This window comes from Solenopsis invicta, chromosome 7 (genome assembly GCF_016802725.1).
Source record: "Solenopsis invicta isolate M01_SB chromosome 7, UNIL_Sinv_3.0, whole genome shotgun sequence".
NCBI classification, from domain to species: domain Eukaryota; kingdom Metazoa; phylum Arthropoda; class Insecta; order Hymenoptera; family Formicidae; genus Solenopsis; species Solenopsis invicta.
This window is the reverse complement of record NC_052670.1, coordinates 3,236,684-3,259,700: the sequence shown is the minus strand read 5'-3', so window position 1 is coordinate 3,259,700 and position 23,017 is coordinate 3,236,684. Positions and strand designations below refer to the sequence as shown.

At 36.2% G+C, this 23,017-nt stretch overlaps 1 protein-coding gene and 1 long non-coding RNA gene across 5 annotated transcripts in view; one reads left to right on the top strand and one right to left on the bottom strand.

Moving 5' to 3' along the window:
* Window positions 1–110: 110 nt before the first annotated feature.
* On the top strand, window positions 111–1,859 carry LOC113002975. The gene is made up of 3 exons (XR_003268212.2): window positions 111–523; window positions 1,369–1,421; window positions 1,799–1,859. It is a non-coding gene; the product is annotated as an uncharacterized LOC113002975 (long non-coding RNA).
* Window positions 1,860–3,142: 1,283 nt separating this feature from the next.
* The window catches only part of LOC105199906 (diacylglycerol kinase 1), a 107,236-nt gene continuing 87,361 nt past the window's right edge, over window positions 3,143–23,017 (bottom strand). For 2 of the 4 annotated variants that reach the window (XM_011167220.3, XM_039451474.1), the window contains exons 6-18: window positions 21,794–21,955; window positions 15,692–15,814; window positions 14,797–14,846; window positions 12,148–12,222; window positions 11,729–11,966; window positions 11,323–11,528; window positions 10,717–10,890; window positions 9,819–10,110; window positions 9,323–9,447; window positions 8,913–9,197; window positions 8,482–8,683; window positions 8,150–8,346; window positions 7,271–7,360 (exon numbers count right to left, since the gene is read on the bottom strand). In XM_011167220.3, the coding sequence (XP_011165522.2) occupies window positions 7,271–7,360; window positions 8,150–8,346; window positions 8,482–8,683; window positions 8,913–9,197; window positions 9,323–9,447; window positions 9,819–10,110; window positions 10,717–10,890; window positions 11,323–11,528; window positions 11,729–11,966; window positions 12,148–12,222; window positions 14,797–14,846; window positions 15,692–15,814; window positions 21,794–21,955 (2,219 nt within the window). Of the gene's footprint in view, window positions 7,361–8,149; window positions 8,347–8,481; window positions 8,684–8,912; window positions 9,198–9,322; window positions 9,448–9,818; window positions 10,111–10,716; window positions 10,891–11,322; window positions 11,529–11,728; window positions 11,967–12,147; window positions 12,223–14,796; window positions 14,847–15,691; window positions 15,815–21,793; window positions 21,956–23,017 lie in introns of those variants that run through there. The other 2 variants (XM_039451473.1, XM_026130300.2) reach the window with 2 other exon arrangements.

Genomic DNA, 23,017 nt, shown 5'->3' with positions numbered 1-23,017 from the left:
GCTACTGCGTAGCAGTGGTGGTAGTGGCGCAGCGGCGCGCAGGCGCGGCCACGCGCCAGTCACGTCGCTGCTACGCAGTAGCAGCAGTTGGTCGGTTAGGCAGAACGGCGGAAGGTCGCGGCGCGCCGCAGCGTATTTCAACGCTCGCACCCTCATCGTCTCGTACGAGTTTTTGACGCGAGTGAGTGTTTCGAGAGAACCGAAAATGAAGTGAAATGTCGGGCGTTCGTGCCAACATCCGTCGTCGTCGTGTCGGATACGATGCATGGTGCGAAGTCGTGTCGCGTTTAATCGTGTTTCGCATCTTGTTCGTTGCCTCGTATTCCGAGTTTCCGATGCGTGTGAGTACCGGGAGTACCAGAAAGTACCGAAAACGAAGGGTCGCACGTTCATCTTTAATCTTCAATCTTCAATTTTCAATGCGTAGTCTGATACGGGCTTAAGGAGGATCTTGGATCTCAAACGTTCGAGAGCTGCAATCGTCGTACAAAGCTGGACGGATTTGAGCTACCAACGGCGAACGGTGAGTCAATTCATCCGTTTGTTTTCTGTTCCTGAACTCCCTGAATTAGTGTGCACTTAAAATGAAATAGATATATATTTGAAAGTTAGTGAAAGCAAGAAGGAACGTTCCAGTGCAGTCTAGTGTAGGAATAAAAAACAAGCCTATCCGTTTGTTTTCTGTTCCTGAACTCCCTGAATTAGTGTGCACTTAAAATGAAATAGATATATATTTGAAAGTTAGTGAAAGCAAGAAGGAACGTTCCAGTGCAGTCTAGTGTAGGAATAGAAAACAAGCCTCATTTGTATCTACTGTTTATTCGCCTTCAAGATTCAGTATTCGCTCTTCGTTCCGATTGCGTTCGCATAAATTAACGTCGATGCGATGCGACAAGAATCAATTAGTCGTGCAAAAGGTAGGAACGATTTGAAGTTGATGTAAGCTGCGTTCCAATATACACTGTAAGTACTGAAAATCTATAGTTCACGTTAGGTATACCATAGATTTTCTGTACTAGCAGTGAATTTCGGAACGCAGTCTTAATATTGGAGAAGGAAAAAGCGGAACGGAACAGAAACGGAAAGAAGATCAACCAATCAGAGTCATCCAAAAGCGGAACGGAATTACTTTGATTGGCTGATCTGCTTTCCGTTTCTATTCTATTCCGCTTCTTTCTTCTTCATCTAAACACGGCCTAATGGCGGACGGTAATGGTGAGTGGCGCGCGCGGTCAACGTCGAATGCGATTTTCGCGCAGTTTCTGTCGAAGAAAAAGGTAGTTTTGTTCGATCGGAATAACGATTAAGGATTCTATGTGGTTCGACGTTCTTTTTCGCGATTTACATAGCGTTTGCTCTCTGTTTCAGATAGCTGGCTAGGAGACAATTCTTACGACACAACACCAATTGGTTAACCGATCGTAAGTTTGACTTTAAACATACAAAGATTATTAAGAAGTATCGAATTGCAAATTTATATACCTTCAATCAAGCGTGTTTTATTTAAAATATCTCTTATGAAAAAAACTAGGCATTGGCGGTCTGAAATGACACTCAAATGGAGTGTTAACCCTTTCAAGTTGGAGGTTTATTTGAAAGTAATATTCAATTTAAGTGTCATTTCGGACCTCCAACGCCTAGTCGTGAGTGTATTTTTTCATAAAGAAAGTGAAGGCAATAGAAAGTTCGCTCGATTAAATTCTAAAAATTTTTAACTGCTATTGGAATAGCGATTAACGATTCTACAGACTTGGCGCTCTTTCTCGCAATTTACAAAAAATTTCGTTGTTTATTTCAGATAGTTAACGTAATGGCTGGAGACACATATTTTTTGCGCAGCACATAAAATCGACCAATCGTAAGTATAATTTTAAATTTACAAAGATTGTTAATGATTATGGTATCAAATTGCAAATTTTAAACGCCTATGCAATGTGTTTTTAAGAATATTTTTAAAACATTTAAAAATCAAATTTTTAAAAACGTTAAAAATAATGAGTTATGTCTCTTTTAATATATTAAAAAAAAAACGTTTACTTTAATGAAAGGATAATTTTTAACATTTAGAAAACGTTTATTTCAACATTTGAAAAAAAATGTATTCTTTAATATCAAATATTTTTAACACGATTTTCTAATGAAATGAAAAAGACTAGCTCATTATTTTTAACGTTTTTAAAATGTTTTTCAAATATTTCAAAAATATTGTTTGTTACTCGGGCGTGTTGTATTTAAAAGGGGTATTCTCATTCTCAGTACCATTTTTAGAAATTTTTTTTGAAAAAAAAATAAAATCTACAAACTTGAAACTTGGTACAATTAATCTTTAATATTTGAATGTTTTTACAAATTTTTTCGAACATTAAAAAATATAATTTTGATAATATAAATATAATTCTCATTTGATTTGCGACTAACAATAAAGAGAAAATTAATTTTTACAAAAGCCGGCATATTTTCAAAAAATTGGAATTTTTACTTGGTTATAAATTGGACGAAAGAAAAATGCATGTGTCCTAAAAATTTTGAATCATACAAACTAAAACTGTTATAGATATTATCGTGGCACAATTTTTAAAAACTTTATTAAAAAAGATTCGTTAAAAATTTTAAAACAGTTTATATCTTAATAAAAACTTTTGCAAATCTCTTACCTTTAATTTTTCTTTTTTTCTTTCTTAAGATTCAAACTTAAAAAAATGTCCAAAAAGCAATATTTTTGAAGCATAAAAACGAAAATATTCCTTAAAAATATTCAAATGCAATTCGATCAAATGTAATAAATTTTCAACTAAAGACAAATTTTTAAAAATTATGTATTTGTGTGCGTGTTGCAATACAAAAGATATAAAACTTGAAGAAACTTTTAAGAAAAAATAAAATAATGATAATTACCCGTTTTTCTTTTTAAATATGTTAGAATGTTCTAAGTTAGTAAAAATTTTAATTAATCAGAAGATTTAAAAATTAGCTTCTCAAATTAAAACGTCAATTTTCATATATGTTGCTCACGAAATTGTAAAACTATTTGATCGCATAAATATTAAATATTAATATTTTACTTTTGTTGACTGAATGATGTCTTGAAACGAGACGTAATTAATTCTGAAAGGTCGGGAATTTCATTGATAGGAAGGAGACATTCGCGATAAATTTACATTTTATTTCTTATGTTATATTACACTATAGACAGGCTTTTTCGTTCGCGTATGTGTCTATCCTTTGGAAAATGGCAGTAGTGCTCAAACGTACGTAGACCCAAAAAAAGATGGCAGTAAATTCAGCTAATGTCGTTTCACAAGTAGCGCTTAACGACTATACGCGTACGTTCCATATGCCAGACATTATTTTGGATCAAGTATTTTCATCGAAAGCAAAAAGGGAAAAGTGAATCGGATCGCAATATATTGTAATTAATGATATTGCCAATAACATTTAACTTGTGCATAATTATTAGCAACGTAGAATTCAGAATGTCTGTAGCTCGCTTTTTGCTCACGTGAAAGCTAAGCGCATTGTAAGAAAGTCAAAAGTTTGTAAACTGTGAAACTGAACTCTTAATCCAGACGAAGAATTAATTTGAAATTGCACTGCTCTTTGTTTTTCTTAATTTATTTTTAATGTAGGTATTAGTTTCATGTTTTATTCATGTCAAAATTAGACTTTATGATTAATCTTTTTTATTTAATTTTGTTGGAAAAAGATATAATAAAGCTTTAGTGTGGCGTACAGAAAAGAATTTACAGCGATAGTATTCGATAACACATTTTTCGAATGCCAAAATTAAATTATTTAATAGCTGTAAAAGAAATACTCAAAGAAATTTACAAGTTAAGTATGTGAAGATAATTTTACATAACATAAATTTCTACCTAACATTTTTTAATCATTTATTTTTGCGAGATTCCACAAAGATCTCGTTACTAAAGAATTTAAAAAAAATTAACGATTTCAAACAATTATTGTATCAGCAAAAAAATGTTATCCTGATTATATTTGTAACAGTTGTTATCTGCGTATAATTCTGCTAAGTGATCTGCATTGGCTATCAATCTTGTCTATATCATTGTCATTACTGTATGTACATACATACATGTTAAATTTACTACTTGCATTTGTTCTGCATATTTTTCGTACAGGATCGATCCATTTGTTCTGCAAGACAGAATCTTCTTCAGGACAGTATGCAAGAGTCAGTATAACAATTCTAATTAATAGAATTCTTTTACATCCGATTCACTCTTCACGACCACATTCTTTACGACGAAATGACTACAATCTCGGAGATTAAATATCGGTGAGATTCTTCTTCGAATATTGACGATACACGGTACACGGCTCTTTCCTTCCAATTTTTATCTCAGATATTAACGATCGTCGCAAAACTGTGCCTACGAATTTCCAAGTCCTCGTCGCGAATGTCTTACATTTCCACGTACTGCCGTATAACGAGTAATTTTTGGGTCTTCTCGCATCATATATAATGTTACACAATGACAAAGCACACTGAGACACTGCGCCAATCCAATAGAAAAACAATATCGTCGTTATTGTGCCGTTAGTATTCACAGATCGAAGGGACGTAGGACCGCAAGGATAGACTTCCGTTTGTCCTCGCGGCGATTTTTCACTCGTCGTTTTTTTTTTTTCATTCTATAGAGCTCGCTCGCTAGTAGGTAACAACTCAAAAATTAAAACTTCTTTTCCTTCCTTCACCGCGATTACAAGTTTTATTTGTAAGCGTAGTATTTCGATTTATCTAGCGACTAATCGACCGCGTTAATCGTCATACGTAAATTATATATGCACACAATATATTGCGGTAAAAAAACAATGACGATCATGAGTGATACTCGGCGGGTGGAGAGTAAGCTAAACCATCTACCTAGTAGACGTGTAATGTTGTACTTTGAATTTCAAACTATACTATGTAAAACTTCCATTTTTAATACTTGTTACTCTAAAATCAATTAATTATTACGTCTCCAATTTATTCCGAGTAATGCATTTGACGCAAGTGAAATCTAAAATAGCTGCGAGAGACGTCGCGAAAATGACAGTCTAAATATTACAAAAGATTAGAATCTCGGTCTGCATGAAGATATGAAAAATTTAAAATCTTTATCGTTTATATATCGAGATGGTCCCTGCGGGATTTTAAATTGTATATATTATTCTTCTTTGGCTGCGTATATATATATATGTGTATAATATATATGTATATATAATTACAAAAACAAAGTTTCATTTCGCTACAATTAGATTAAAAATTGATATATCTCAGATTTCGTATCGTACTAACGAAAATATGTCTAACGAGTGCACGGAAATATAGAATCTATATGATTTAATAGACGATACACTTAATGGCTATATTAGGGGGCTACTTTCTTCCTCTTAATGTTTACAGAAATTTTAAGAAATGATATTGAATCGATCGTCATTGGTATATAAAGTTTAAATTGGAATAACAGTAGCAGAGAAAAAGAGAAGCGTTTTGAAGCACCTGTTACTTAGATCAGTATAGGGTTATTTAATAATATAGGTAGAATATGAGTGCTCATATACGTGTAATAAGACAACGTATTAATCGATATACAAGAGAAATTTAGTTTTAATCCTTTGCGGGCACGAAGTGCAGAAACATGAAAATGTGAAATGTGAAAAGTATTATTATATACAATTAGTAAAAACAATAAATATCTAAAATAATAAAAACGCAAGTTATATATACATGGGCAATCGAAAAGAAACCAGACTCGCAGTTCGGTCGAGTACGCTGGCAGTCAATGTTCTTTACAAGAAATGTAAATAATACAGGAAAAAATAATTAAGTTTTATGATTCTTAATGTATCTGACTTTAGTATTGATAACATAAAAATATATAATATTAAAATTGAAAAAATGGAATATAAATTTCTGATGAAATCTGAATCTTCATCGTTGTTTACATAGATGACACGTAAGATACAGTTTACATATTTCACATTATATACAGGCAATGTAAATTATTTATATTTTACACGAAACGTCCAATCCTGCTGGCAGCAGCGTTTGACTGTACGTTGCGCTATCGCGGGTACAGTTTCTTCTAGATTGCCTCATGTATATTTGCTATTCAATTAAAATCCGCGAAAATTAAATGATATCCACTGATTTAATAATTTCACGATACAAATACTTAATAACCAATTATTACAACGTGCTACGTAATCGCAATCTTGCTCGTTGATATGCTTTGATATATTGCTCTGACTTATAAGGTACGCGAAAAATAAATAAATAAATACATCATACAAATAAATAAACCATTGTGATTTATGCCTAAGCGTTTACGGCTAAGCCCTTGGTACAAAAAACCTAGAGTTAATTGAGGACAGTGTGTGAATCGTGTTTGACGGACGGATTCGTGCAAAGGAGAACCAGAATTAGGAATATATATATCACGTATCACAAGCGAAAATGTCGACCAGTCCAGTCCATCTGTTTGCCCATTCCTTTCTACGCTAGAGACGCTAATTGTTCGGCGATAGAAGATTCTTGAAAGAATCGCATCCATATTTGCGTTAGTTGAAGTGGCCGTTACAACTCCACTCTCGTTTGCACGATGCCGCACAATACTCGCCGTGTTAATATGTCGTCTATTTGTTGCGTAAATACATGCGCCGGTCGATCTGCACATGCAAGAAGCGGTAGACTCAGAACTCGGAACGTGAAAGCGCTCGCTGCGCGACTACTCGACACTCGTGCGAGATAATTTGGCCCTCAACTGGAAAGACGACGTCTTTGTGTCGACGCGAGTCTATTCGTGTTAAATTTGAAAGATACTTTAATTGAAGCGAATTTGTGTGAAATAAATTTATCGAGCTCGCGACTGAATGACGGCAGAGCCATTACGATGTACGGCGAACTGATCACTTTTCACTTCACATCTTGTCAGTTAAGGGTAACAAACGAAAGTTTTGTAAAAAGGCTTAAAACGGTCGAGTCTACCGCTTGTGGCGTGATCTAAGACTAGGACATAAAATTTCGTTTATTTTGAAAAATACTGTACACAAGAATACCTAAGGCGCGCTGACGCTCGCGTTCCTCGCGTTTAGACGTGTATCGAAGCTGCGACTACATACGATGGAATCGATACATTTCTGTCGTAATAAAGACGAATAAACGTGCCGGACGATGACAAGACTGGATAGAGACAGGTGGAATTGATCTTTTTCACTCGATAGTATCCATCCTCCTTCAGTAAAAGCGTAAAAGCTGCTGCGTTCACCTCTTTAAGAATCGGAAGAAGCCCTTGCTCTTTTCTGGCGGTGGTGCCATCAGCATCGGTACCTGATTTTTATGTGTGATGCGAATCTGCACCAGAGAAACGTTTTTAGTCTTCCCATTTAATTTGCGTTTTAAATTAATGTAAAGACACGAAAGATCAATTTCATTCCATAATGTCGCGATGAACCTATCATATGTGAACTTCGGAACAGAATTTGTTTAAAATAATATTTTTAATTAAGTTTTGCATAGAGCACACACATTAAAAAATATTAATTCTACTGCTAAAAAAGCAATTATTTAATTTCTTTTAGCGGTTATTTTTAAGAGAAATTTTTTTCTTGATAATTGTTTTAAAATACACTCGTCACAAATTTGATATAAACTTTTATATTTATAAAAAGAATTTATACCCTTTCAAAGATTGTTATAAAATTTTATCAAAGAAAAGTTAAAACAATAGCAAATCGAATTTTTAACTTAATATTCTTGATTGAAATATTAAGTTATTAGGCTTCAGAAATCTATTTGAAAGAAATTTGATACTTGCGATAAACTTACAATAAATTTGCGGACTATAAACTTATGAAATATTTGAAATAAATAATATTTACTTAATTCAAGTATATTCTTTTATATGTACAGAAGTTTATTTAAAATAAATTTTTAAGTAAACGATGAGTGTATTTTAAGATTATTATCAGGAAAATATTCTTTGTAAGAAATAATCGTTACTTAAAAGAAGAAAACTAAAAGATAAAAGAATGTTTCATTCTGCCCTCAACAAAGCGTTCGGTAAAATCTTTGTGAAAAAAAATCTCGCTCATGTTCAGAAGATATTTCTTACGAATAATTTACTGCTCTGTTTCAACTCACCGTGCAAGGACCCTGCATCCAAGGTTCGCCGTCAATTTGCATGGGGAATCGTTTGTTCGTGATGATGGTGTTCGTGATGATGGTGACGCTGCTACACTGGGCTAGTCTTCTACCAGAATGTCGCAGTCCGGTCTTTACTTGACCCATGTGCAAGCAGTTCTCCAGACCGATCACCTCTATGAGATTGTCCCCAATGTCTGCGGACAATGGGTAAGTACTTTACCAAATATTTCTTTGTATTTCATATTTGCATATGTTCTCGCGCGTACAAGACGCGGGAGTATTATTATATCGTTCGCGGGAGGAGCGATTACTTCGCGCGTTGAATTCACCTTGAATAGCGGCTGTGAGATCTACGGAATTGAAGCTACTGGTACTGAGCTCTTTGTCGGGTCGCTTTTTTCGTTTGCCAAGACGGTGCCGCGTGTGATGTTCGCCCCAGAGGTTCGAACCCCCGTGAGTGAAAGGAATGTTTAGCAATGCGACTCCTTGCAGAGATGGACCGTGCGCCAAATCCAGCGGCGTACCGTCGCACTGCAATCGATGAAATGTACGTAGCGTCACGAATTCCATTGATTCCGTTGAATTGATTGATTACGGATTTGACTGTACGCATTCAGAGGAAGACGTTAGAACGGAACCGGTTGATTAATTCTCGTTCCGCCTTTGGTATTTGAATCTCAGCTCTATTCTCTACTCGACGTACCGATACATTAATACCGAATGAAGAGATTAGATACATATATATATAAATCATGCTTACAATTATCTCGAGATCCTCGTGGAGATTTTTGCAACTGGCAGCGAACTGCTCCGTGGTTGCGTATTCAAAGTACCACAGCTTATTTTTCATTCTGCTATTAAACTTCTCGGGATTCTTTTCCCTCTCCATGTGGAATTTGACGCATATGGCGGCGTCGACGCCCACCGAGAAATAATTGTTGATGATATTGTATGGTATACTATCTTGATTCGGTTTCTTTTCGTCCTTTTGATCCACTTCTATTTGCCAGCGGTCCATCATCACCTGCGTTGCCTTCTCTATTTTCTGCGAATCATTAGATTTCACGTAATGAACTTTCACAGCGCGATAAGTCATCCGACGTTTTCGTACTGACGTATAAAAATATGAGAAGAATATCTTTTTCAGTTAGAATCCAATATGTGCTTTACCTTAAGCACTTTGTGTACCGCTTCACCTTCGTAACCACCACCCCAGCGTAAGCATCTGGCTAGATCATTGCCCGTACCGAGAGGTATAACGCCAACGGCAGGTTGTTTCTCGAATTGCACGCGATCTAAATGAAATAGCATCGTGAAAGCAGTAATTACAACATGCGGTTACCATTAAACATTAAATTATTAGCAATCAATTAAAGCGGCAACGAAAAGCAACATTGAAATGATGAACTTATTATGTTTAATCAGTTAACGGGGAGGGAGGTTTATTAAAACACAGGCCATTCGCTGATCTACATGGTATAGTCGATGAACCTATTATCGGATTTAATACGTGCACGATTAACAATTAGCACATAATATTGCAAATTTATTACAAAGCACCGCTTTTACGTGCTGCCATTATACAACCGTTGTTCACTTTACTCGTGTTCTCGACGCCAATTTAATTGAATATATACACACATCATAATTAAATCACGATGCGTACCCATGGTTTCTAAAACCCAGCCGACTGTTCCGTCGCCGCCGCAACAGATCACTTTAAAATTTTCGACGTCCTTAAACATCTGCAAGCCCTGCATTGGCCCACCGAGTTCTAGATTATGAACCTGACGAGGGTTCAGAATGTATTGAAACTTCCGTAACATTCGCTCCCCTTGCCGGCCGCCCGATTTTGGATTTATGAAAACCAAAAGCGGCGTCGTGTTCTCCGGTGGTGTTATTTGAAAGGACATAGCTGGTTGCTGATCCGACGAACTACCGCAGCTCAGGAAAACACCCTATTAGATTCATTGCATTTATTTCTTGTAAAATATACACACGGAAAGAACATAATTTTGCTCAAGTATCTAAACATTTAGCTAGATCTCAAAATAATTTTGTTGAATCATTAAAATAATTAAAATAACTGATAGACGTTTAAGCATGACGAGCAAACACTGCACAAAATTTTTACTTTTCAGTAACCAGCTTGAGAGTCCTACATAATTATTTTGATAGCTTAACAAAATTATTTTCAAATCTGTGTCCAGCCAAAATGTTAGATACTTTAGCAAAACTATTTTTTCTCGCCGTGCAGCATTTCAGTATTGTCAAAATTTCTTAATTTTTACTTTTATTCTCTTAGCATTCCAAGATTCTCATTTACATTTCTAAATCGATTGATTTTAATTACATTTGTACATTTCAATTTTATCGCGTTTATTTATGTTTATTTAAATAAATTTAATTTACGAAGATAACTTTACAAATCAGAGAGCTTAAATCATAATTTTTCTGAATAATTAAATTATATGTACAGATGATTATATGTCATATTTGTTTCTCCGCGAGACGGATGTTCAATGATAAGAGATAATTAATGCGGATCATTGTATCGCACTTACGGAACTGACTGATGAGCTGTCCTGACAGTGTTTGCTACCACGTTTGCTGTCCCTCGACAATGACCTTTGTCTATCGAGCACAACAGGGCAAATTGCCGTAGGTGGAAGGATGTGTACCGCATGATCGCCGAGCGTACATTCCGCTCGCACTTGTGACGCACATCTATTGTGCAACTGCAATATTTCCATGGAAATATTCACGTAAACAATTAGGGATATTATCACATTCGCGATGAATAAAACTTACATACACAATTTTTAATGCGCGTATTTAAATTTTTTAATTAGTCCCAAAATATTTTTGCATTACTTAAATTTACAATTAGATGCACTCGATCTAAAATATTTGTATTAACTGTTTAATCAATATTAATGAATTATTTATTCTACATCTTTAAAGTATTATCTCTCTTTCTATTTCACTCACTCACTCACTCACTCACTCGCATAATCATGGACGTATTTTAGACGCTGTTTTGGATAATAAATATAATTAATTAGAGCAATATAATACGAGATATCCACACGTATGCACACGTATGTACACATTGCATTGTAGCCTGTAGGCTACTTGGAAAGTAGCTATCAACTGGAAAAGATACTCACGGTTAACTGACACCATCTGCATCTTAAGCCGGTGATGCCATTGTAACTCTTGATCGTCTTTCTGCATTTGGAACATTTTCCGTGGCAATTACCTTCGACCCAGTGATGAGCCATTGTTTGGGATGTCTTTTTGCTCTTGACATAAGTGGCTATGCAGGAGGGTGGCGCTCTTTGCACACATCTCTCGTGCACCGTGTATTTGCAAACTAATCCGAAAAGAAAGATCAACTTGTAATTCAACGATGATTGCGCGTGCCTCTATTCATTGATTTTGAATAAAACGCGCCCGTTTATAGATTTGATTACGCTCTTCGTACGATTCCGTTTTTGCAATTCGTTACTCTGATTTAACTTGCTCTGGCATCGCGAGACAGAGAGATAACAACGTCAAGGATTTCTTACTCACTGGCACAGCAAAGTCCTTTCTTGCCGAGGCCAACCAACATATTTAGACAGAGATTGCAATACGCGGGTTTGCTGAAATGTTTTAGCCTCCACAGATGGTTCCCGTCTTCCTTCACGTCGGAATCCAGGCCCAGAAGAACCAGCAGGGGTATTGTCGTGAGGCCACCTCTCTTCCATTCTTCCAGCGAGACTGTACCATCTGCGTCGTAGTCAATTTCTATCATCATATCTTGTAGAATCTGAAATGGAATTATACTTTCTACATATCGGTCCCACATGTTCCAATCGTCAGCTAGCTTGAAAAAATTTTTCCAATTTTCTTCGATATTTTCTTGAAATAGATAACAGAATATTAATTGAACAGAAAGGCGATCGTTTAGTTCTCAAAATCTGATGTGGACAGACCTCGTTCCTACTTACCGGTTTCAGCTCTGAGACGTCCCAGCCGAGATACTCTGCGACGTTCATCATTTGATTTACGATGCAGTCCATCTCCTGGATACACGTGATAATGATATTAGTAACAACGATAAAGAGTAATCGTTGCATTGATCGGCGCATGACGCGGCGTTCGCTTATTAAACTATTGTGCAAGTCGCGCAATGTATCGAGATATTGATCATCCATTCTACGGAAGATGCACACATATATGATATATCGAATATACATACATTCTTTTCATTTATGTATTTTGAGCTACGTACGCGGGCTTAATGCATCTTTCATTAAAAACTCGTATCTCGTGTTCGGCGCAGTTTATTTTATCCTAGCTGAATAGATGCTGAAGACAGCGCGTTTTTCGTCGCATTTTCATTTTCATCTGCTTTTTCCGCAATTTCGCTATCGGCAACGTGAATATTTATCGGCGCGCACAATTTGTACACCGCGATATCAATGATTTATTCAACGAGGGACTCATTATGCGGGCGACCATCGTTTTGCCGGCATCCTTCTTGACCGTAATTTCATGTCAACGCATAAATCGCGTCTCCACTCTATATATATATGTATGTATGTATATGTATGTGCATCAATATGCACGCATATCTCTAATGCCTCGCGCCTGAATGACAAATGCATTGCACAGCTGACGCCTGACTAAACAATTTCGAATGTAAAATACTTATTTTGCTTTTCCGAAACTATGGAAATATCACGATATTTTGAAATCAATATCAATATCCCGATATTTTGAAATTAATGTTTGAAACCGTTTCACGCGAAACAACGGAGTTGTCCAGTGTTTCGCGAACATTCTACCGCAAAAAAAATTGGCGCATCTTAATTATTTAAAAAGCAAAGAGATTTTACCTCTATTTGTGGCTTAATGAATACAATAATAATGTTTATTAGCGCTGCATTATTCGCAGAAAAGATTGACAATTTTTGCGACGTTACTCTACGGACGCTCCGTAAGCGCATAATCAAGCGCCGATATAAAATGGATTGTTTTCACGTAATAACAATGCATTAGTCAACTGATACAGTTTTCCGGGCTCTCAATTGCAAAGAGGTCAATGATGCGCGTCACCGAAGCACCGGAAATTACACTCGTTCTACGTAATTCACGTTGTAACGGATCGCAAAGGGTACATGTCAATTGACGTGCCTGTTATGGGTGCGGCCAACAGTATAGAACAAGTATTTATCTCTTCTATTAATATCAGCCGGAGCTATTCTATACCACCGTTGTTACTTAAGCAGCAAAGGTCAATCTATTTTCGCCGGAGGAAAAGTCGGTTTCGCCCGCGTAAATTGGCATTAGAATTATTTTTCAGATAATTATCAAAGACGACAATACTTTCTCCCGCGCGTCGCTCGTCTGTTGCGCGTGATTATTTTAACCTGAAGTGATGATACGGCACTTAACTCTAATCTTATTAACATATGATATATTGTAATTGTACCGTAGCCATAGCACGGCTTGTTAAAAAGAGAAAGACATACAACCCATGTTCTGTACGTGTTACGTCAAGCTATTTTTAACGTCATGTTGATTTTTCCTCTATATGTAACAAATTTCAGTAATATTGGTTCAAACAATGCACATTAAATGGTTTCTTTATCATAGTAAATTAAAATACGAACATGCTGCATTGTAGTAAGTTTTTCCCGATAAATTGGCACACATCACAGCGTAAGTTGCTTATGTTGCAAACTCTATATTAAATTAATAGAAAGAAAAACAGATCGCAGTGTTCTTGCAAAGATTGTATCTTTTAAAGTTATCTTGTGACCAAAGAGCAAAATGAGTTTACAGAAAAAGAAGAAATGCAAACTATTTTGAATGTAACTTGCTGCAACATATCCCTTTCCTATATAAATTCGCTTTTAATCACTTTACTATTATTCGAAATAACATGTCCCATAGCAGCAGAAACTTTTCTCTCAATTAAAAAGAATATTAATAACTTATATTTATTCTCGCAAACTGAAGAATAATAAAACGAAGTTTTGAAACATTCAGTTTACTTGCCTCCTCTTGAATACCCTTGATCTCCTCGGATTTCTCTCTTTCTTTATTGTAACGCTCATTTGATTTAAATAAAACTTTGCAAAGTGTAAAACTAGTTGGAAAATAGTACTTATATTATAAGAAATATTTTACGATCATTTTTCCGTTGTATCTTTCGCCATAAATGCATGAACAGAACGCAATGCTAATAATTGCCTCTTGTGCCAATAAGACTCGGTCTTCCCTCGGCATTTTACCATTGCTTTTCGGCGCGCGAGACGTGGCGATCAATTAAAAATCTGATATATCCTGGATGAATTTGAATCTGAATCTTTGGTGCAGAGAGCAGACGTACGACCCTCTACGCCACGACCACCACTCGAGGAAAGTATTAAAGTGTTAACGACAAAAAAAATTGTTTGATATAACATCTACAGAACACACGGGTGTCAAAAGTCATCTTCTTTCTTGAACACACCTTGTATATAACCGTAACTTGTATATGACAATATTTGCGCCTAGTGCAAACGATATTGTAAGAGATAATGTTGTATGCACGTGTTACCGCTTGCGCGATGATTCGCGTTAACTGATAACGATGATTCTTTACTCACGTTCGTATCAAGGACGCCGTTTCCATCCGTATCATACAGCCGGAACATAACTGAAAAAAAGGGATTATCGAGTTAACGCAAGCCGAAATTGCCGCGCAACAAGTTGCAGCTGCACAAGTCCAGACGGAATAGACTTGTAACAACTGTAGCAGAAAATCGAGAATGACTGTCGGCCGACACGCGAGTCCCATCGTAAATTCTATATGTCTATACGTCAGTTTCGTTTCTTTATTTTCTCTCATACGTATTACTTCAATTTTCTTCTCTCAAAGGCAAAATGTTTGATTAATTAAAGTAATTGCATTCGTTAAAAATTTCAAATCACAGGTTGAAAAACGTATTTATGAAAAAAAATTCAGCGTCTTTAACTATCGTTATTTCGTCGAGCTATTTCAATTTATCTAAATCCTCTCATTGTACTTTTGTCTTTTTGTGAAAATACTTCAAAACTTTTTTTCAATAAAGGCGCTTATGTGAATAGGTTTAATAAACTCCACGCCGAAAGACAAATGTGCAAAAAATGCAAATTTTCTTTGCGAAGAAGATTAGAGTTTGGATTTTCAAGGCTGGAGATGTTCACAACGATACTGTGTGTACGTACCTCGCAAAACAATTTTTCACTATTTAATGCGCGCACATAGGTGAAACGTCGCTCTGATAACGCTCTCATAAAAAAAAAACAAACGGGATTCCGTCGTGATTTATGCGCGGGCACGTTTTTTGATTATACAGGAAACAGCCGTGTAATCGTTATAGCATCGATCCCGAGCTACAGAAAACAACGGGGTCTGTTTCAAAAGCATCATTGATCATCCGCTAACGAATTATTCGGCATGAAAACAGACGGGAGTTTCGCGAATTCCGAGATAATCGTTGTTTCGTGGCAATTACTTACATTCCAATTTTTCTACCGGGCTGCCAGCTTCCAAGAGGGAGAGATAACAAACGATGTCTTTGAGGCTGACTTTAACGGACTGGACGTCTATTGTGCTTTGCTTTCTGACAAGATGCCTCATCTCTGGAAAAACAGAAAACTATTTTCAATTTGATCTCACGCTGGATGATCCGCAATAAATGTTGACACAATTAATGTTGCATCATTTATGAAATAACTCGGGGTTTATATTTCAGAACTCATAAATTTGTAGTTAAATATTTTGGAGTGTATTATATTTCAGCGTACGATAAATATTAATTACAGCTGTGTGTTACGGTATTAATTTACAGCGGAATTTTCTAATTATATCTTTCAAGTATTAGCGATATGATCTTTTGATTTATTATTATATCGCGAATAAAGGGTAGAAATTATTACAACTACCGCTTTCTAAACTGAATTTTCACTGGGATTTTCTTTGACGTCGCGTTTCGCGGAAAAATCGCTGTGCCAAAGTATCTAGATGTCGGACAAAGTGAGATTCGCCAGACTTACAATATGATGGATCTGTCCTATATTTCGTGGGAAATTCACGATGCACTGGCGTTAAAGTGCACGGAAAATCCGCGATTTCGGTAAAATGATCGGGCCGTATTTTTAGATAAACACACGAACTTGAGTAATTGTACCTAAAAGTCTAAAGAACCTGTTGCTTCGACCGAGGCGATTGTCAATACATATAAGCGATGAATTGGATTTGTCACAATAGATTGTTAGAGTTTAGCGGCTCGAGACAGGTCGACGACGTCTAGCCCGTATTTCTGGATCTCCTATTTATATCTGAATCCGCGCGCCGTATAGTTCTGCATGAATCAACGTGCCTCTATATCGATTGGATTGCCGTCGATAAAATTTATTCTTGAACGCTGTCACAATTTCGAAATTCGAAAATTGCCGGAAACCGAAATCAATATCCGCAAATTCGCATTTCAATTAAAAAAAAAAAAAAACATGCAAAAGCGATCTCTTGCTGGAAGTGGAGATAAAGTGGAAAAGGGACAATAGAAAGTATATTTTTCATCATACGAAGAAATAAACTATTAATATCACTTTAAAAATTTTAATTGTTGATTAGATAATAATTTAACATTAATTTCATCTTCAAAAGACAATTTAAAGATTGAGAATATCATCTGTATAAAGATATATAATCCTGTTCTTTGAAAAACTTATAACTTCGAATACGTTCCATATAATTATATAGTACATATATTTTCCACAGAGTTGAGTTAGTATTTTTTTAATTAAATTATGTTAAAATTAATGGTTTATAAAATTAATTTAGTTACGTTAAGAGTAAATCAACTTGAGTTAAATTAGAAATTAATTTTGAAAAAAATTATTCATATTAAATTACAAAATCGCAATTTTTTAAAGTTATAATTATAATATGGACCAACAAACAAACTTAATATTTTATTTGTAAATTAAGTTTGTATAATACAACAAAGAAATCTTATTTTTTATGTGGGATATTTGGGGTATTTTTCTCTTACAATTTTATACATAGACAAATTTTTAACTTGGGAAAAAAGTTAATGAATTAAAGCTAATGTGTTTCAAAAATAACTAGTTAAAGTTAAAAAATTAAATTATTAAATTAAATTATTAAAAATTAAAAATTAATTAAGTTTAAGTTAAAAGTTATTAACTTTTAACTTTATTAATTAGCTTTTAACTCTCCAACTAGCTATTACCCAACTCTGATTTTCCATTAATAGAAGAATTAGCGTGCGATATCCCAATGGTTCAATTTCTTTGGTCTTATTTTTGGGCGATATCGTCCTACAGGAATAATTTTGCATGACGATGAACAAGTTAAAAATAAACTTTCGTACGAGACGATGCGTCGCGCGAGCTAACGTGTGCTTTATCCATGCGGGATAAAGTCGTATTTTGTTTTTGTTTTCTATGCTCGAACAATCCAATTTATTCCAAGTGCAAATCGTGAAAAAGCGTTGGTAACGACACTAGAAAAAAAAAAATCGCTCGGCAACGAGAACGGTGACGTTCTGATCGATTGCGTACATGACGATTAATCACCGTGACGTTCAACGTTGCTGGAACTTCGAATAAATCTACTAAATTATTTTCTATTGCCTACGTAACGTCTATGTAATATCCATATATCTATATTTCGAGCAGTGAAGTTTCTCTCGCATTATTCTCTTTTTCTCTTAATGTCGACGTGGTTAAATCAAAATTTATCGATAAACCATTTCACAGCCATACAGCAGTTACCATTCGGCTTTGCCTCTTGTTTTAATGAAAATCTATGACAATCATAAATAATAAGTGAGCTCAGTAAATTGAATTAATTATTATTTGCGGGCTGTCGCATGGATTATTTGGTTTGGCCGATTTTGCGTAAATGGATTGGCATGTGTTTGCCGCATTAAAAGACCGTCGCTCTGAATGCTGATTGTACGTATGTACAATACAATTGTACAATTGTACAAAAATTTTTTTTCGAACACTCAATTGTTTTTAAGCGTTGATATTCCATATAGGTCGGTATTTATAGTCGATTCTTATATTTAAGACCGTCTTAAGTACCACGAGAGAAAAAATTACTGAATTTTAATAAATATTCGTTTGAATGCTCGCAATGAAATATTTAATAAATCTAAATAAATATTTATTTAGTACAAGAACGATTTTATTGTAGCATCTAAAAATTTAACTATATACAGATCAGAAAATAATTTTATGTTGATCAAAATAATTATGTATAACACGTTCACGTATGATGATAATTTTATAAAAAAAAATGTTGACGTTCTAATAATCAGCTTATAAACATCCAATATAAATTTTTTACACGCGGCGAATCTTCAAAGATCGTGAAACCTTATCTCACCTTCCTTTAGTTTCGCTCCCGACACGTTTGGTAACTGGACCATTCTCCCGCTGTAATCAAGAGCGACGAATAAAGGGGAAACTGTCCTCACTGAATCGTACTGTCTATTCTCTTTGTAGCGTAACAAATTATTAAGCAGGCTCGAATAATAAGCTTAACCCGGCAGCCGAGTGGTGCATTGACGTCAACGTGCGGGTTAATGATTTAGCACTTGTTGCTTCTCCTGCGATTCAAGAGTCACTGAGACGTGGCCCCAGGAACCTGGTATCATTCTCTCGCACACTCGTGACGTCATTTATACCGGATGATACCGGCGGTACAGCTATTTTGGTGACACTGGCACGTGTGCATGCGCTACGCAAACTCGTCAGCATGCCGCGCGAATAATTCGAAGCGCGCGCTGTCCCACTCTCTGCTATTCGGGATCGATACAGCAGTAGATTAGTAGTCCATTAATTAGGGAAATGATGTTACCGTTTTATAGCGGCGTGTGTTTTTTTTTATACTTTCCGCGTTCGAGATGGCGTAATTGTTGGCTCAGAAATATCGGAAATATAGGTCGGTATTTATAGTTGATTCTTATATTTAAGACCGTCTTAAGTACCACGAGAGAAAAAATTACTGAATTTTGATAAATATTCGTTTGAATGCTCGCAATGAAATATTTAATAAATCTAAATAAATATTTATTTAGTACAAGAACGATTTTATTGTAGCATCTAAAAATTTAACTACATACAGATCAGAAAATAATTTTATGTTGATCAAAATAATTATGTATAACACGTTCACGCATGATGATAATTTTATAAAAAAAAATGTTGACGTTCTAATAATCAGCTTATAAACGTCCAATATAAATTTTTTAACATTATACATAATTACTTTCAGATCTATATTTTAATAAAATTGTGCTTTCCGTACACTAACTTTATTGAGTAAATATTTTTATGTACCGTAAGCAAATATTTCATTGTAAATATTCAAACAAATATTTATTGAAATTTAGTAATTTTTCAGTGTACTGTCTTAAAATATCAACCAATCATAGAATCGTATCAGCATCTTAAGACGTTACTTAGAATATTGTTGAAATAAGAATTGACTATGAACATAACTAGCGATAGATTCAAGTTACAGAAACACATGTATAGAAGATGGAATCGTGTTCTTATAAGATCTTGTCACTGGTAGTCGCGGAGTCGTTGAATTTCATCATTATGTATTCGGGTGAATCGAATATTTCCGTATATACATTGGGCGAAGCAATTTTTCCACTCTCTATTCCTGTCCTCCTCATATGTTTTTCACATGATGTATTTTACGACCCTTTTTATTACGAAGTGCGAGCACCTGGAGGCGACTATTCATCTTCCGATTCATAAAAGACGCGTCCGTAGCTCAGTTTAATTCGGTGACAAATTCAAAATGGCTCGAGAGCACCGTAACGCTATCGGAACATTGATTCGCTATATATTCTCTATTTTTGGTTCATATTTAACGTTTTCCTTGCATTTTTCACGAGTCACGTGTACCGAGAGGCGCGCGGAAGGCTCTAGCTCGAGATTTCATCACCTCCGACGATGTATTCCGACGCGTAAGCGCACATGTTTCACGAAGAGATGATAAGATCAGACCCGGGACTTCCTTCAAACAGACCCGGAAATAGAACCGGATCGAGTTTTCTCAATCGCATACACAGCCTCCGGTACGTCATGACATTTCACGAAGATCAACCCGCCTTTCGTTTCTCGGCGTAGATTGTCATGTAAAACCAGAATTTAAAATAGCAATATCCATTTCCTGTATCTCCGGTAAGGTGCGTGGGTTTATGCCCGCGATCGATACCGCGATCGCCGCAGACGTGAATAAATATTTCCCTAAAATCCATAACGTAAGCATGATTATTTCCGTCACTTGTACCGGCGCGTCTTCACTTAGAGCAGACATAAACACTGTGTATGTTGACGTCTCGCCCGTATCATTTGAATCGACTTTACTTTTTACGTGTCACGCGCGCTGGAAAATTGACGGAATTAATCGAACTCGCTCCTTGATCTTGGACCTTCTCGCCAGTCGAGGCTCCCCATCGATATATACGTGGAACTTTAAACGAATTAATTATGGAACGATAAACTTTATCTATCAGGAATATTTCTAACAAAATCATGAAACACGTATCAAGAGATATGAGATACGTATATGCTCTGATGCGCGGATAAAAATAGCGCGAGAAACGCCCATGACAAAATTCGCGGAAGCGCATAATGAAGGAAAGAGATGGCTGCGTTGATATATCGTAAAAGCGATACGAAGAATGGTATATGTCGGCATCGGTATTGCGGTCGCTATTTTTTTCGATTACGCTCTGACTGTCGCCCCGATATGGTGAAGTACACTTCTGAAAGAGATGTCACGTCCCTCCGAGTCGTAATTCATTGCAGCATTTATCTCAGATTTTGTTTGGGAAAGAGAGAGAGAGAGAGAGAGAGAGAGAGGAGGAGGAGAAGGAAGAATAACGTGCTACTGTAAGATCGATGGCGACTAAAATGGAGCTCTTTGTTATATCGCTACGGCGCGATCTCTCCGACAAAAATGAATTCTGCATCGTGCACTGAATTTCACGGATACGCGAGTTCACGTACGCCGGAGGAGAAATCTTTTAAACGGCACGATCTAGCATCCTTTTAATCCCGCGTTCACGTAAAGTCGTACACAGCTGCTCGAGGAACTTTAATGCAGAATGTTCCTCCTTAAGAAGGCGCTCTCGATCACGAAGAACCGATTCTTTATCGAGGGCTCCTCTGCGAACGTAAGCTTCAAGTATCTAAAATGAAAAGGTTAGAGAGAGAAAAAAAAGAGAGAGCAGAGGTGAGAGGATTATATCCAAGGAATATATAGCGAACGAAGGCTCGTTAAAAGGGAGCGCGCGCGCGCGCGCGCGCGTGTATCGAGATTAGTCAATTTGGCGAGGAATAATTTCTGGGTTAACGAAGAAAGAAAGATGGATGAAAAATATAACGGAAAGATTAGCGCTACGAGACGCGGCGACGCGCGGAAAAGAGAGAGAGAGAGAGAGCGCAAATCCAAGTGGAAATCCATTCCGCAATGATTCGCAATGGTGAAACACAGAGTTTCGTATTTGCGAACAGTATTGCGCTCAATGTACCGTATGTATTGGATTCAGCGATTGCCCATACCTTCCAATTTCCCGTTGTTGACAAGGAGGGAATTGTTCGACTTCCTGGATGAATTACGCGACATTTGGCTTTGACTTGGGCTGCTATCCGTGCTCTTCTTCTCTAGAACGTCGTGACAGCTGTACGACGTATGGGTGACCGTTAACATCGGATGCACGCTTCCTGAATCGTCCATGTGATTGCGTGAAATACAAGAAAAACAAACAGCATGATCGATCGGCTTTGCAAGTTGATCTTGCTTCTATATGCGGCACCTTGAAAGATTCATTGGCTAAATATTCATTACCCGATAGTCCGAACATCTAATGTTCTCGTCGGGGGCTATACTTCGCGTCTTCCGGAAGATACCTCTGTTTACACTGTACGTCCCGGATCTCCCGCGTTCCAATAATGACATTAGATTGCAAGAGTTGTTCTATTTATGAGCGAAATAAACAAAAATCCGTTACTCTCTTTTCCCGAACAAATACCACAACGCTATATTGAGGAGTTATAAAAACATATCTACACGAGATTTCACATCGTGTTTTCATAATGTCTCTATAAATCAACTCGTTAAAGAATCACAAGTCGACAAGTTTACAGTTGGAGCGAATTTATTTTAACGAATCGTGCCGGCGGCGACGTTTAAAGGAGGTCTTCATTCAAAGCTTCTTTGGATTGAACCGATTGTTATTCGACCGCCATTTCGTAGGGAACAATGACATTCGATATGTGATGCAGGGTAAAAAAAAAAAAAAGAAAAATTGAAACCATCGGAAACCATTGTCATTTTCTTTCTGCCTGCTGCTGACCTATTTTGTCCAATCGCAAGAGTATATTCGTTTACCGTAAAAATACAGCCTGAGAAACGGAAGGCTCGAGCACCGCGAGCGCAAATCGAGAAGGAAAATATTTGCATTAAAATGGTATTGATATAGTGACCACATTTGTGTTGGTTGACAGTGCATCGCTATGATATTTATGCATCATTATAATTCATATAGTTAGAAAGAGTACAATTTATATGAATAAAACGACATAAAACGTCAATTTAAATTTTTCGCGGTATTATAGGAAGATCTTTGAGATTGGAGCTCTAGTAGATTGATAGTTTACTTTTCCACGTTATTAAAAAAAAAAAATTGCGAAATTTACGTTATATGTATATATTTTACATTACTGGATGTAATGAAATACTTTAACAATGGACGGGAGATAATGGGCTGTCGGTAAACTGAAAAA